General features: G+C 38.0%; 1 protein-coding gene across 2 annotated transcripts in view; it reads right to left on the bottom strand.

The window, feature by feature from the left end:
* LOC128835736 (mucin-5AC-like) overlaps positions 1-6,236 on the bottom strand; it is a 56,314-nt gene extending 50,078 nt beyond the window's left edge. For both annotated transcript variants that reach the window (XM_054025349.1, XM_054025350.1), the window contains exons 1-4: positions 6,139-6,236; positions 2,619-2,687; positions 677-751; positions 168-429 (exon numbers count right to left, since the gene is read on the bottom strand). In XM_054025349.1, the coding sequence (XP_053881324.1) occupies positions 168-429; positions 677-751; positions 2,619-2,687; positions 6,139-6,211 (479 nt within the window). In that variant the 5' untranslated portion in view covers positions 6,212-6,236. The remainder of the gene's footprint in view (positions 1-167; positions 430-676; positions 752-2,618; positions 2,688-6,138) is intronic.
* Positions 6,237-16,741: the final 10,505 nt, after the last annotated feature.

Genomic DNA, 16,741 nt, shown 5'->3' with positions numbered 1-16,741 from the left:
GCTCTGTACTCCCCTGTTTCTGCTGCTGCTCTAAGAAGGGCCTATCCCCTTATGCTGTTTTAGAGCAGCCTGAGGGAATGAGACTGAAATAGGCATCCTTTCAAACAGGCCATTGGGACAATATCAATGGTGGCAATTTCATGAGATAATAAGACATCTGAACTTACGGGTTGCCATTGACCACAATGGAGTCTGAGGTCAGTTCAATCACCATTCCGTCAAGCTTCAGGGTGATATGGTTGATCACAGGAGAGCTTTCCAGCATAGTGCGCCTGATCTGGATGTTGAAGTCCTCATAGGCAGATTTGCAGTGGGATGCAAAGACATAGTTGCAGAGCCCGGGGAAGTGAAAGATGTCCCCATCAAAGGTCTTGAAGTGGAAGTTTCCCCAGGTGCTGCATACACGTCCATTGTGAGCAGGGTTGCCAGCTGTGGATTCAAAACAAGTTGTAGGGCTGTACTGAAAATTCCAGTGTAAGTCCCTCTATTCACTCACTGGCTAATTCGTTTACATATTTATCCATCTATCTAAACAACTTCTTTGTTTTATCTTCTCATCTAGCTATGTGTATGTATCATTCATTCTGTTAACTTTTCTCTTTAGTCTATCCATCTCTTCACTTACCCTACAGTTCTGATCAATTTCTCATAAAGACTTAGCATTTGTTTAACTTACGCTTTACAGGCAGCGTCGTTCTCAGTGGTTGGATGATTGTCACTTCTTGTGGTTTAGTTACTGGTACAGAAAAATCTAAGAAAAAGAAATACAATTATCACTAATTCAAAAGGCTCAGTAAACAAATTGGCAAACACAGATATGGATCTCCTAGCCTCATTAGTGGTTAAAGGTTTTTACTGCAAGTAATGCTCACTGGAAAATTTCCAAGGGAGTCTATTGATGGCTTAATGCCACTGCATCAAATTTTGGTTTCCAATGTAAACTGTCATTAATAGCCGGATCCTGACAACCCTTCCTCAAGTCAGTAGTCCTTTCTCACACAAGGAGCCCAACTGAATCTGACCCCACCTGCCCAAAGTAGGTATCCGCAAGCTGATACCAATTTAATCCTTCATCTACGATAGGAACTATACAAAAAACCTCAGGCAACACAATGGAGATTAAAGTTATTCACAACCTTTGGCTCCCAGCATATGTAAAAGTGGAAAACTGTAGGAGGGTTTCAATGATTGGGGTTGAGAAACCACAGCAGAACTTGTTTAGATCTCATATTCTTTTCTTAGCCGGAAGTACATGTATACACACACACTCACATACAGCCAACTTCAGGCAAACAACAAATTCTTGTAGAATTCTGCAAATCCTTAATCACAAATCTAGTGCTTTTTCACACAAGAACTCCCATTTGCAGGATCTGGCCCTAAGTTTGCTGTGTTCATCCCTAGCATTTCTTCTTTGGTTCCAGTATTGAATGGATTTGAGATTCACAGAAGCTGCAATGTAGTTTCTCAATCCTCACTACAGTTTTCCACTTGCATGTAGACTGGGAGGCAAAGGTCAAGAATGGTTTTAATGTCCCTTAAAGCTCCTTCTGAGATTTTTTTTAAAGCTCCTGGAGTAAATGAAGGATGATATCTTTATTAATAAATTCATACATTTGAAAGCCAACAGGGACCTTTATGCTCCTGTAGCCTGATCTCCTGCATAACATGGCCCACACGGTATCACCCAGTGGTTGCTCCATCTAGACCAATGATTTGTGGTTGAAACAGAGCATCTCTTTTAGAAAGACAACTGGTCTTGATTTAAAGACTTCAAGGGATAGAGAGCCCACCATCTCCATTGATCAGTTGTTACAATGGTTAGTTACACTCAAGGTTAATAGTGTTTGTCATATTTCCAGTTTGAATTTGTCTACCTTCAGCTTCCAGCTGTTGGGTTTGTCAAGGTTGCTAACTTCAGATTAGGTTATGGTTCAGATTTTCAGGCTGATTAGTTAAATTATAGTGTAATAAATTTACTGGAGAAAGGAACAAGGGACATTTTGTTAGAATTTTTATACAACATGGTTTTTGTTCTGACAGCAGTGTTATACCAACAGCCGATACACATCCCTTATCTTATTACATGTAACTAATATGTTCCAACAAGCAGCATAATATATTTTATACACAAATCTGCACTATCTCTGGTGCATGTACTGCAATACTTTTCATTTTCTGCCTTTTCATGAGTGATGCAGTTATCTCAATAGAATGAAAAAGAGTACTTTTTATTACCAATTATCAAATATCTTTGTGATACACATGTACACACACACCTCATAAAATACACCTTGTAAATTTGCAATATGTACCTATTACGTAATTATAGATTAGATAATTGTGTAGCTTCAATGGGCCAAATCCTCAACTGGTGCAAATCAGTATAGCCCCACTGACTTCAATGGAGTTTCAGCAATTTATACCAGCTGAGGATCTGGCCCTACAGTACCAATTCCAGGGAGCTGAACATTGTGTATATAGAATGGTTCCTCTCCCTTCATTTAAAGGCATAGTACACTTTAATCACTCTATGTCTATTGCAATGAGTTTCTAAGACAAGATTGGCTGAATTTAGATTGTCAAATAAATAAATAAAGTAAAAAAAAACCACTTACAGTCTTGTCCCTGCTGGACATAATTATAGTCATCATAATTTGCTTGTTGGTCCTCATATTGGGCTTTGACTGGAGGAAAAAAAAAGTTACTTTGGGGGATTGTGCTCATAAATTCGTCAGTAACACCTGGTTGAACAATACAATCTGCAAAAGTAGCATTCTTTTAGGCAGGGAAACTGCATGATAAGTGTGGTTTGTTATGCTGTGGCAAATACAAACACACACTCACACAGAGGCAAAGGCTGTGAGGGCGAAAATATTTTAACAGATGAAAATGGAGAATTTTTCTCCTTAGCTACAGTTCAGATCAAAAAAGATCTCTAGGTCTCTTGTGGTATGATGGCTGGTACGCTTTTTTTTTTTTTTTTTTTTTACAGAAGTTGTTATATATAAGTCAATGACAGTGGTATAGAGGGCCTGAACTATGCAGTGACTCTAATGGACTTTGCTTGAGGTGCATAATCATTGCCACCCCCATTCACTCCCACATTCCCTACTCCATACATATCACAACCCCTCCCCCCTGTTATTAATTTATCTTAAAAAACACACACACATTTGAGATTGGGTTTGCAATCTATACATTTTTGTCCTAGGTGTCAGAACTGAGTAGGAGTTCTTAGTCTTCTGCTCTGAGACTGAACCGGTATGCATGTTCATTGGGAAAGGTAATAGGAAGGCTAATAGTCAGAGAGCTTTTTCCCTATGCTTCCCCTGAGCAACCTGCTAGCTGGTCACTTAATCTCCACCAAACTCTCACCCTCTCCTCCTTCAAATCCATTCTAAAAACATGGACCTGTCTACCAACTATCAGGTCGGCTCCTCAGCAGTGTAAGTTGGTATAGTTCCATAGACTTAAAGGAGATGGCCTGATTGACCCTAGCTGAGAACCTGACCCATATATCACTCCTTGAGCCAAATTTTTCTTTTGGTTGTAACAAGGAAAATTCTACCGAAATCACTGGGATTATACCAATGAAAACTGAGTGGAGAATTTCTCTCTTTCTTTGATAGCCACACTGTACCCTCTCTGCCCTTCTAAGCTATTTAGAGCAAAGGCTCCATTTGATTCTTTGTTTTTCTGAATTTGTACAGTTGAACCATCTGCAAAGTCCTATGTACATCTTGGGAACTATAGAAATAATAACCGATAACCAAAGAAGGGTATAGAGAAGACTGTTTTATACTGGAAGAACCCTTTTTAGAGCGAGAGGGCCAATTTATAAGCTGTGTTACTGGGAGTAGAATTTGACCCATAATAGCTGGTTTACAACTTCAAACACCAGTAATAATAACTAACATACCCAGAAGCAATGTGGATAGAATTGGGGAGCTGATAGATTTATTTCAGATTATTGATTGGGCCCCCAACTTGTTCAAAATAATAAAAACAATCCCGAAGATATTCCTTTCATTCCTTTGCGCCATCATCTCAAAATATAAAGCTGCACTCAACCCCTGTTTAACAAAAAGCACTGCTTAATGAAAACACAGAATACTGAGGGCACAATACTGAGGGTAGCTCTTGAGCAGACATGGGGAGCACCTGAGCTAAAGGCAGGCAGCATCCTGTATTCCTTGAGTGTAGAACGACTGCTGGCACCACTACTGAGGCTAGTCATCCCAAATGGGTGAGGCTGACATGGGCTGAGGCGTTGCCATGGCCCCATCTGCACTAGCTGGATGTCTGAGGCTGGCCCTGGAGCAACACACTCTGCACCCTTTGAAAGGGTGTATCATTTGATCCTACTGTGTGCCCTTCCCTAGCTTTCTAGCCCAAGGAATCATTCTGCTTCCCTCTCAGTGCACATTCAGCACAATTTCTATGCCATGCCAAATACCCATGCCCATTGTCAGTGGCTGGTAATGGCACAATTAATCCCGTGGTGTAATGAGGTATAACAAGGTTTAATAAAGGTTAGCGTGGAACTGCATAGGAGTTAGGAAGAAGTAAAAATATTCATTAGGATGTGTGCATCAGATCAAAAAACACTAGATACTAACATTTTCTGAGTTTAGCCATGGAATGAATTAACAAAGGGCACAGTGAATAAAAGATTATATAGAATGTGAATATAAAATATCTTCTTAGATGATAGAAGGCTAGGCCTGTGCACTCTGGATCCTGGTTTCATGAATTCATTAAAAATTATCCTTTGAAAGACAAACTTTGGACTAATCCCTTATGTCACCTTTACCCAAAGTCTCAGTGATAATTATGACTGACATTAATATCAATAGCAGCTTATTTTGCTGATAGGGTGACAGTTAAAAGTTAATGATAAAATCCTAAATGCCTTTACTTAGGGCCCAGTTCTGCTCCCCTTAAGATCAAACCCCTTAGGTTTTACATTAACCTTATGCAGGCAAACTGCCATTCAACCAAAATTCTTATGACATTGGGTAGATTTTAAAAGTGGCTCTAACAGGATGACATTTGGCAGGAATAGTGCCCTTGATTCATATATTTTTTTGCTCCATAAGAGCCTTTGGTTACAACAAGAATCTTGGCACCCATGGTCTCTCATGTTACACTCTGTACTGGCTCTTTTTGTGTCATCTTTCTCATCACACCCTTTCCCTCCATCACAAGAGGCTTTTCAGCTAAGATGATCTACAGTATTTAAGTCAAGTTTATATTTCAAATGAGTAATGTGCTCCCTCATCACTGTTTGTTCTCTATAGCCTATGACTGCTCTGTTACAGCTAAATTAATTGATCACATTTGTTGTCATGTCTATAAAAACAGGCTTCATTTGTTGTTGGAAATTAGGTTTCTATATGATTATTCATAATCATAATATTATTATGAACTTGCCTGGTTCAGAGCATTTGAAAATTGAAAGCAAAAGAGAACTGGTGAGATTGGTATTTATACAGCCATAAAAACTCAGGGATATATTTCTCTAGGAAATGTTTAAGGAGTGGAAAGCACCATTTTGTCTATTTTAGCTCTATTTTGTGATATATTAACGAACATAACATTTATACAAATTCTTTGACCAAGAGGTGGAAGTTTGAAGCGTTTTGAATTAATGGAGTGGAACAGCAGCAGAAAAGAAAAAGCTGTGAATTTAAGGTTTAATACCAGAAGGATTGCTATCACAGGGAGCCAATACCAGATATTATGCAAAGCTTGCAGTCTGTGTTCTTAACTTGCCATGTTTTTAACAGCCTTCCATGTTCACATTTGAAAAAACAACAACTATTGAAACTGGTAAAAATGACCAGCTAGAATAATTATATGACTAAATTCTACTTTTAGTTATGCCAACGCAACTCCGTTGACCATGGTTTTTCAATTCATCCAACTGCTTTTCCTGGGCTTGAGAGCAATATGAAATCAGTGAAGCAACATTAGTAAGGAGAGGAATAGAAAAAGACATGGAAATCTCATTTATGAACAAAATCTTATTAGTTGCACAAAGCAAAGAGAAACCACTGAAAAGTCTTTCCAACTGCAAAGCAAATTATAAGTTCTCTAAAGTAATAAAAATAAAAAGCAACTATAGCCTCCTACCTTTGTTCTGCATAAAGGTGATCACTAATATTGGTATCCATAGTGGTATTCGTACCCCCCAGCCTATGCCCATCTTGATTGGAGTTCGGTAGGAAGTACCGAACTATAGGCTTCTGAAGAGGCACTTGTCTTTAGACAAGTCTTATATAGCAACAGAATAGGCTTTGGCACAGTTCCCAGATAGTTTCACAAGGTTCTAAAAAGGTGGAGCTTCAGGGATTTTACCTTTCCTCTGCAGGTGCACAGGTAAACAAAGGATGCTCTAGCTTCCTCACGAGCTGGCCAAGTGTATTTGCATTCTGGGAGGAGTGCTATTTTCTAAAAGACTTTTCTACTGAAGGAATTCCAAGTGAACAGCAATGAGGAACAGTTATGCTCAATCTTACTGTCTTACAGTTATTACAGATCTTGCAATAAATATAAATCAAGAATGACTTTTGGGGAGTCGGGGACGGGATTTAGAATGAGAGAGAGGCAGGTTTTTTATTATCCTGATTACAGCAGGTTATTTCAGTCTAATTTTTCCAGTGAGCAAAACACTAACTTCTTCTGATCCAAGCTGTGTGATAAAACTTTTCATGTTTGGGACCCTTGTCTTTTGAGAAGAGATTTTGTGCCTCGGTCTATAAATACTCTGCTTCTGAAGATGAAGAGACCAAGAACACTGAAGGCCAACAGTTATCCACATGCCAGGCACAGGACAGGAATATGCAGTCAAGCTCTTCAGTGCTGGATAGTCAAAAACTAATACCCTCCATAAAAGGAATTCTTATCCTCAGAGGTGCTTCAGTCAGTGTTGGATCAAATCTGTATCCCTTCTAAAGGCTTGTCAACACAGGGAATTATTCTGGAATAGCTATTCTTTATTAACTCTGTGTTGATGCTCTTGTTCCAGAATAACAGTTTAGTTTAATAGTTTAATGTTGGAAATGGATTAACTTTTAAATTAGCAACCTATCTTATTCTGGATTAATTTTAATGTGTAGATAAGACCTAAGTAAACATAGCTAATTGAACAGATATATTTAGGTATATGTCTATCCATACTGAACATATGTATTTCTCTTGCCCCAGATAAAAGACAGTTTATTTTATATAATTTGGTGTACATTTCCTTGTTGCACAAAATAAATGTTTTAGTAGCAATGAATTTAAGAAGGTTCCATTATATTGGGAACAATGTGAATGTGAACAATGAGTTTTTGTAAATAGGTCAGTGTATTTATTTAAAGGTCTATTACTTTTCCAAGTTGCTTTTTATTGTAGTTTAGCTTTCAACAGGTCTAGTATTGTCACAGGTATCCTTTCTAGTGGGCTCTGTTTATATTTGGTGAATTAGATGATCAGCAGTTAGGGGACAAAGGTAAAAGGTTCATATTTTATCCATTTCCAAGGTGATAGAAGGGAGGTAAGACACTGCTTTCCCTGCACATTTTTAAAGTTCACATGGTTTATTGGTGTTATAATAAATTGACTATAGGTAAATAAATATAGTGTAGTGAAGAAAACAATTGGTCAAATTCTGCCATGAATTACACTCTGTGAAATTCTACTCAGTGTGAGTTATAAATCAATATAGCATTTGGCCCCAAATCAAAGGGTGACAAAAATGACTAAAGATACTTTCAAACAAGAATTGTACAGTCAAAAATCTCAATAAGTGTCATAAATATATATATATAAAACAAACACATTATTGAACAGTTACTCAGTTGCTTAGCTCCAGGGTGAGTCAGGATTTCATGTTCTGGCCCTGTAACTTTCCATATCTTTGTACTATACCATATTAAATATATGCTGCAGTGGAGACTAGTGAGACAATTTGTTCATGATAAATTAAATCACCAGTATGATCAGCTCATCTATCTAACACTCTACCTTCCAATCATCTCTTAACCTGGAATCTCTTTGTAGAGTGTTGAAGGAAGAAATGTGGAAATTTAAATTCACACACATTTGGTGGAATTTTATATAGGTATCCAGACTTGTCTAATTGTTGGATATTATAACTCATTGCATAACCTAACTTCATGAGCAAAAGCATTCATTAGAATCACAAGAACAGCAATTATCTGGATAATTGTAGATAAAGATTTAAGTAGGTAACCAAAAAAAACAAAACAAAACCCTTCTACTTCCTCCACCTGTAACCTAGAAGAACCCATTCAGCATAGAATAATCTGCTGAATCTTTTTTATCATTTACACTGGCCTATACTGTCCTCCTGCCCAGTCCTGTTCCTATGATATTCAATGGGGGTTTTGCCATTGACTTTAATGGAAGCAGGATTGAGTTTGTCACTGCACTTTGGTCATATGACTATTCAACCCCAAGTTATTTTATCCGGTGCAGATTCCAAGATAAAAAAAGATGATTGGTCAGTTGCTACTAATTTTTCATTCATTAGAATTACAGATATTGCTCAGTTAGTTTTATATCCTGATGATAAAGTGAATTGATCTACCAGCCCCAAATAAGGCTTGCACCAAATTATCCAGGTCAACGACCAGTGATATTTTATAACCATTGTCACCTGAATGTCCTATGTAAAGCTAAAATAAAAAAGAATGGGATATGGATCTTGTTTGTATTATGCCATATTTTTGTCAAATATGGTGCCATTAATCCATTCTGTTATCTGTCAATGGCTGTATAAAACTGATGGGATTCAAACCCAAACCACCGTAATACCTAAAATTGGAAGTCCCATCCCACACACAAATATTTTTCCCCATTAGACTGCAAGCTCTAATGTCTGTAAAGTTCTTTGAGATTCTTAGAGGGGAGTGCTACCAGAATATAAAATATTATCATCAGAATGTCAAGATAGCAGCTTCCTCTTTGATCACTAATTATTATTTTTTATTTTATTTTAAGCTTTACAAATACTGTAACTAGATGTAGTGACTATAAAATCTTTTACATCACATTGCAATTTTACTTTAGGAAGGAATTTGGCCATAGACCAGTCCTAATGTCTCTAAACCGGGAAATACCATTTACTCAGGCTTAGTAAACAGCCCACATTTTTGAAAACTTTGCATTTTAAATACACCCACACTCTCGTAATAACACTATTACTTTTTTTAGACTACTGGGAAAGATTTGAAATTTTATTACTGGCACTAACCTGGTCAAGTGGATCTTGGTATTAGCACAATAATGTGAAATTCCCAATGTAACCCTGCACTTGTGTCTAAGTGCACTACAAACTGGAATGAGTTTTTTTCCCTCCTTATTAAAACATTTCTAGTTGAATCTGCATTGTTTTAGCCCATACATTACTTGCACCTTTCCTTTCCTGCAGGTCCAGTTCCAGATTTCTCTTAGGATATATCTACACTACAGTCTGAGGTGAGATTGCAGCTCAGGTAGACATACCCACACTAGCTGTACAATCACTGGCTTGGCTAAAAATAGCAGAATATATGCAGTGGCATGGGCTTCAGCTCAGGCTGTACAAGCATGCCGGGGATCCTCAGCACCTATTTGCATTACTAACACGGCCTTTTTGTGCATGCTAGTGCAGGTAAAGCTAGCATGGGTATGTCTACCCAAGCTGCGCACACACCTCGGATTGCAGTGTAGACATAACCTCTGTCACTCCCAAAAATCTTGCATGCAAAAAACATGACTTTCCTCTCTGCTGATTGGTTGCTTGCTCCAACCCCCTCCCTCACATTCTCTTCACTTCAGCCTCACTCCACCTGCCTTCCATGCTTCTCTGAATTCTTCCTGTGATGCTTTCCTGGGGATACCCGGGGCATGAGGCACCTGACTACCACCCGTCACACTTCTCTTTCCCTTCTTTCCTCCCCAATGCCTTTTACTTTTTGCCCTGTAATGCTCCCCCTACCTTGTTTTTTTCTTTTGTTTAATCCATTCCTGTCTTCCCTTCTCCTCCAGCCCTCTCCTATAATATGTTAAATAAATCTGATAAATACTGATAAAATAAACAAAATCTCATCCAAAATTCATGCATTCTATCTATCTATCTATCTATCTATCTATCGGGGCTGTTGATTAATCTCAGTTAACTCATGCAATTCACTCAAAGAAATTAATCACAATTTAAAAAATTAATCGCGATTAATCACAGCTTTAATTTCACTGTTAAACATAGAATACCAATTGAAATGTATTAAATATTTTGGATGTTTTTCTATATTTTCATATATATTGTAATTGAAATCAAAGTGTATATTTTTATTAAACTATTTGCACTATAAAAATGATAAAAGAAATAGTATTTTTCAATTCACCTCATACAAGTACTATAGTGCAATCTCTGTGTCGTGAAAGTGCAACTTACAGATGTATATATTTTTTGTTACATAACTGCTCTCAAAAACAAAATAATGTAAAACTTTAGAGCCTACAAGTCCACTGAGTCCTGCTTCAGTATTTGTATTGGGTGAATTGAAAAATACTATTTCTTTTTTTACAGTGCAAATACTTGTAATAAAAAATAAATATAAAGTGAGCATTGTACACAGGAGCGGTGCCAGGGTTTTTGCCGCCCTAGGCGGCAGCGCTCCTCCTCTGAGCATTCGGCGGTGGGGGTCCTTCCGCTCCACGTCTTCGGGGCACTTTGGCGGCGGGTCCTGGAGCGAGTGAAGGACCTGCCGCCGAATTTCCGCCGAGGACGGCAAAATGACGCCCCCCAAATCCTGCCACCCTAGGCAACCACCTAGGGTCACCTAGTGGAAGCGCTGGCCCTGATTGTACACTTTGTATTCTGTGTTGTAACTGAAATCAATATATTTGAAAATGTAGAAAACAGCCAAAAATATTTAAATAAATGGTATTCTATTATTGTTTAACAGTGCAATTAATTGCGCGATTAATTGTAATTAATTATTTTAATCGCTTGACAGCCCTACTAATTATATATTCCCCCCAAATAGTAATATACCATATTGCTGCCATCTGTCACCACAGCTATTTGTCTTCTTCTCAGAGCCTAGCTATAGAGCTGGTGCCCTGTGTGAGAGCACACGTGGAACCTAATAAAGGGTCAAAGCTGAGAGATTTTTTTCAGTGGATTTTGATAAGCAAAATGAAAGCATCTTGTTCAAAAAGAAGATGTTAATAGAAGTCCCTCCTTTTGCCACCACGCTATCTGGATGCCTCCATGATAGCAGAACACATATGCAGATGAGTAAACGCATGTACTCTTGTCTATTTTGTAAACACAGGTGCTGCGATGGCAGGATACACACGTGCATATTGAAGAGCAAGAGTGGGTCCTTAGAGGTAATTGGTAAATATTCATAAGCACACAGAAGTGCATTGCATTTGTAGGTACATGGCTAAATTGTTATAGGACTATGAAAGGGCAGTAGGTTGTGTATGCACAGATACCCAGAAGGGCTTGATAGTGATGGGCAATTCTCAACAGTTTTGGAGGTTCTGTAGAGTGTAAAGAAGTATCTAAAAGCTGGGCTAGTTTGCTAAACATTATTCTAATCCACAGTTTTTAAAATCCTGTATATAGTAATCTATTTCCAAAGGGGTCAAGATTGAACACCTCCTTCTCTGCTGTGAGGAAATTTCGTACCTGTGAGGAAACTACAGTACTTTCCTCTCCTGACAGTTTCTTCTGAAGGAGGAAGCCTTCCTTTCTGATTCTCAGTAGCACCTGTTTGTGGTACGAAGGGAAAAAACCCAGGGCCATCTTTTCATTCATTCTGGGCAGCCACTGTCCTTCCCACCCCCTATCACTATGGCAGAGTAATTTCAGCAGCCTCTCTTTCAATCTCTGCTTGTGTCGATTATACAGAGTCCCTGGGACAATACAGTGGGGATTCTTCGAGTACAGAAGATTGATTAAGCAATACTTGGGGCCACACACAGGGACTGCTGGGGCACTGGGCACTAATGAACAATTTAGGAATGGTAAAGTCTTGGGCATTTCATAGAGGAAGCTTGAGGATTGCAGGTGGTCAGCAGGGCCAGAATGTAGGGTCCTGGAGATAGTGGGAGGCAATAACACCGTGTTGGGACTTCCCCCATTCCAGCGGTAGGTCCTTAACTGAACTTTTACAAACCTTAAAAATAAAGAGATGCAAGAAGGGTCGATTCAGAGCTCATTACAATAAAACCTCTTTCTCCATCGCTAATGGATGGTAAGGATACATGGTGGTGCATGGTACTTGTGCACAGAAACAGGGCATGCTGGTTGGACAGAACTCCAATTATTTGTGAAGGGTGTATATTAGTTTTTCTTCCCACAATGCCTTGCAAGTATACCCATTAGTGTAAAGCACTAGCCCCCTGGCCTTATCCTAAAAGTGCTCTCCAAGTGTAAATGTAATCTGACAAATGTAGATAAAGGAAGCCAGAAACTGAAGAGTGTCACAAAAAAATGCTGTATATAATTAAACAGTTTGAGAAATGTATTGAATTTTTAGGTGTGGTTGTGAGTGTTAACGGGGTCCCCATGGAGTTCTTTATCAATTCTGTTCAAATATTAGCATTTATTATAATAAGTAAAGGCATTGTACTGCTCTGGCATGCTCTTCAAGGGCAATCGGAGCTACTGCACTGGGTGGGTGAAATGGCAGTTTTTCATAAAGTTTTTGGTTGGTTTTTCTGCACTTAGCTATTCAGTTTACAGAATGGTACAATAAGATGATGCAGTATTGATAAGAAATATCCTTATAAAAAGATTTAGCTTTATATTCTTCTCCCTCTTTTAATTGTAGGAACAGAAGAAAGAAAATAACAATTGTACAAAGGCAAGTCTCTATTCTAGTGACTTCTTTTCTAGAGTCCTGATACTGTTATTGTGCCTTTGCATTACCAATTTATAACCAGAATCCTACCTTCACACTTGAACTTCAGGGAACAGCAGTGATATCAGTTTCATACACACTTTTGAAATCCTCTCAACAAAGCCGATTTAGGAGGCAGTAATTATAAATGTTCCAGTAGTCTTAGAACTGGAAGACAAAGTTCAAGCCAAATGCAGACCTGGAAGTTTGTATTGTCGTTCTTCCATTTCATTCGACAACTGGATGAAGGTTCTGAAGAGCAGTGCAGCACAGTGGTCTCTCACTTTTACGCCTTAGCTCCAGTGCCCAGAAAGAATATTTTAATGAAAGAGAAATAACCAAACAGTCCTCTGATAGAAGTGACAGGAAAATCTCAGAATTACATTGAATGAGACAACAGTTAGACTGCAAAATATGTAGAAGAAACTAAAATAAAAGAAGAAATGTAGAAGCAGAGATTCCACATTGAGACAATATCAGTTTAAACCTGAAAATCTTCTGGTCAGTTTTCTTTATATTTTGATCTATTTCAAGGGAGACTGAATGGCTGTGGAAAGTGGTAGTGACTAATCTACACTAAGGACCAATCCTGCAAGCACACATGAGTAACATTAAAGGCCAATAGCACTGTTCATGTGGGTTAAGTTACTCATGAGTGTAAATTTATAGAACTGAGTTCCAACTCAGCTTGAAAGTTGTTACAATCTATTAGTTGTTTGATAGTCTATGTGAATTTGAGTTGTTGAAAGTCTCAGCAAAGAAAACCAAGAATAAATGGGCCTGGAGAAAGAACTAATTACTGCCTCATTCTAGATCAGAGTTGAGGCTCATTAGCACAACTGACTGTGATGTGCTTGTTCTGTGGATAAACATGGGACTTCAGTTTTTAGTGGTGCCAATCTAATACCACTCATTAGAAATAGCTTCTCTTTTTGATTTTATCATGACACAGCTGTTAAACTGTTTTCAGCATGCTAACGCCCTTATGACTACATGGGTTCAAAAATGAATGTCTTTTAATGCACCCAATTCCCCCTCTGGGTCTCCTTGGTTCCTCTTTTTGTTCAGTGAAGAAAAATAAGATACCTACAGTGGTGGCTGCATGAAAGGTCTGGGTTATCCTAGTTAAGAGATACCAATTTCATCCTCTCCATCATGTAAAAACACCTATATGGAGCAACCAAGCCTTGCAAATAGGTAACAAATCTATAATTTGGAAGAACTGACTGAGCAGGACTGACCGAGCAGGATTTTCCAATTAGTCCATAATGAGGGCTTTGTCCCATTTCTCATGATAAAGCAGCACTATGACCTGCCACCATCAACAGAGCGGCAGTACTTACAGTTAAAACACTGGAAAATGTAATAGTTTGGTCCAGACATGCTAGGACTGCCAGAGGCCCCAGAATTGCTTGCTAGTAACTTTAAAAATGCTTCATAAATTTCCCAGACTCATGTCCACTAAGTACACTTTGTTACTGAAGAGGAACTCCATTAGTCTGGAATTCTTTGTGAAAGCAAGGGAAAGGGATTTATCAGTCCTTAAAAAAATCCCAATGGCAGCGCATATTACATAATGTTAAAAATATCTTTGTGGATCTCAGGCTCCACTTGTCAGAAAATTTGATTCAAAATGTACTGAATGCCACAAAGGTTGCAAAAGATATAGGCCTTATCCTCTGATGTTTGTTGGTGCTGTAATAAAGAAAAAGGGACCTTGAGACACATGCTATGGGAATAGCTAAACAGCTGTGGAAGGAGATGGACACAAGTGTTAAAATGGTGCTTATGGGTGAAATCCAGGTCCCATTTAAATCAATGGGAGTTTTGCCATTAATTTCACTGAAGCCAGGATTTCATTAGGTTTAGACCTAACAGTTCAATATAGAAAAGCAAGTAATATTTATTTCGATTTTCCTCAAGGTAATTTTTTTTAAAGGAATCTGGATCTTTTCAGCAGCTGAACATGGAAAACCTGCTCATGATGGAGTTGGGGTTTTCATTAATGACCAAGAGATTACATGGTAAATTAGAAGAAAGATGTTCTTAAGGATGGGGATCTTACGCTTGTTGAGACTTACACAAGTGGGAAAGATTTATGTGTTCCTAATGCAAAGCTAATGCCCATTTATCCCAGAGCTGATTCTGCAGTCATTACCCATGTATGTAAACCTTCTTCATGCAAATAATCCCATTGACATCAACGAACCTAATTAGGTAAAGAAGGATTTCTCATGAGAGCAAGGATTCTGGACCCTAGATTGTTAGCTATCTCATTCTTTAGTTTTGAATATAATCCTCTAAATATACATAATAAATATGTCTAATTGGTCTGCTTGTTTTATTAAGGTATGCTAGGAGCATTCCATCTTGGAATGCTAAAGTACGATATAAAACAAAAATGTTGTCAGACTTGAGCAACTAGATTTGTACTTTATGAATCATCTAATACGTCAGTGAACCAAATTTCTATTGATATTTTTATGGCCATTTTCCTGTTTTATTAACCTGTGTTCTTAATAGTGACTTATTCAGTATTTGTATATTATATAGTAGAATTTTTATTGACTGAAAATCCCTCCATTGAGTCGGAATGACTGCAGAAGTTTTGGATGCAGTAGAAGTTTATTCTATTCTATTCTCCTCAACACCTAGACTTAAAGTTGAACATTTAGTAGTAAGAGGAAGGAGGCCTGGAACATTTGTGATTGTTACTGACATTATATGAACTTGCTGAACAGATCTTCAAAATCTGCAGTAGGTATACAGCAATGACTTTTTTCTATCTTGTACATTAAGAAAATTGTTGACTAAGTTCTGATTGCAGAATCTTCATAGCTGGCAATAAACGGACAAGAAAGAACCCTATTTGGAATTCAGATTACTGACTAAGCCTGGGGTGCTATCAGTTAGAAAAAAATATATTGTACTTGTAAACTGCTCAGAATCTATCTAGAAATCAAACAATTGAAACTATGGTCAATGTGATTTTTTATAGTTACTTTTTATAGTAGAACCGCACTTTAAGTATTTATTTTCTATTTAGATAGATTTATTATTTACATTTTTGCCTCTTGATTGTCGATATCTGGTTTTCTTTAATCCAATACTTTGGTATGGCTATTATAGATACAGTGTTAAATTGAAACAATACTAGTCATATTTTAGCATCCTGACATCTGGGCCCTATGCTACGTTATCTCAAGGCCTATTTGGTGGATAGTTAGCTGTAGCGTGTGATTTTGAGCTGGGGCCACTTATAATGCTGCAGATCAGAAGAGTCATGATACCATTCATGCCATATTACAAAAAACCCTGATCTCCCACTGAGTGCATTAGTTTATATGTTTTTATTACACTATGTTCAGCTTTTTAAGGAATTTGTTTATTTTAACTTACTCATGCCATTCGGTTTTATTTAGTACTTTGTTCTTCATTTCAGATTTAGAGTATCTAATCAGAACAGAGTAGAGCGGAAGAGTTACCTCTTGTGTCTTGCTTACAATACTCCCCAGCTCAATCCCCAGGTGGAGAGAGTAAGTACGGTAATATCACATGACAGGTGGATCACGTGTCTAAATCAGGCCTCTGAGGATAGATGAGAGGCCTATGGAGAGCTAGAAGGCAGAGGGAAGAGGAGGATGTGGGCCCTCTCCAAAGGGAGAAGGACAGAGTCCAAATATGAACTCAGACTTTGGTAAGGTGGAGCATGACAATTTAAAGAAGTAACCTTCCAAATGTATGTAAAACAATTCAGTGATATCTACACCTATACCCCGATATAATGCTGTCCTCAGGAGCCAAAAAATCTTACCTCATTATAGGTG

Source organism: Malaclemys terrapin, chromosome 4 (assembly GCF_027887155.1).
Source record: "Malaclemys terrapin pileata isolate rMalTer1 chromosome 4, rMalTer1.hap1, whole genome shotgun sequence".
In the NCBI taxonomy this organism is placed as follows: domain Eukaryota; kingdom Metazoa; phylum Chordata; order Testudines; family Emydidae; genus Malaclemys; species Malaclemys terrapin.
The sequence above is the reverse complement of the archived record's forward strand: the minus strand, read 5'-3'. Positions and strand labels throughout refer to the sequence as shown.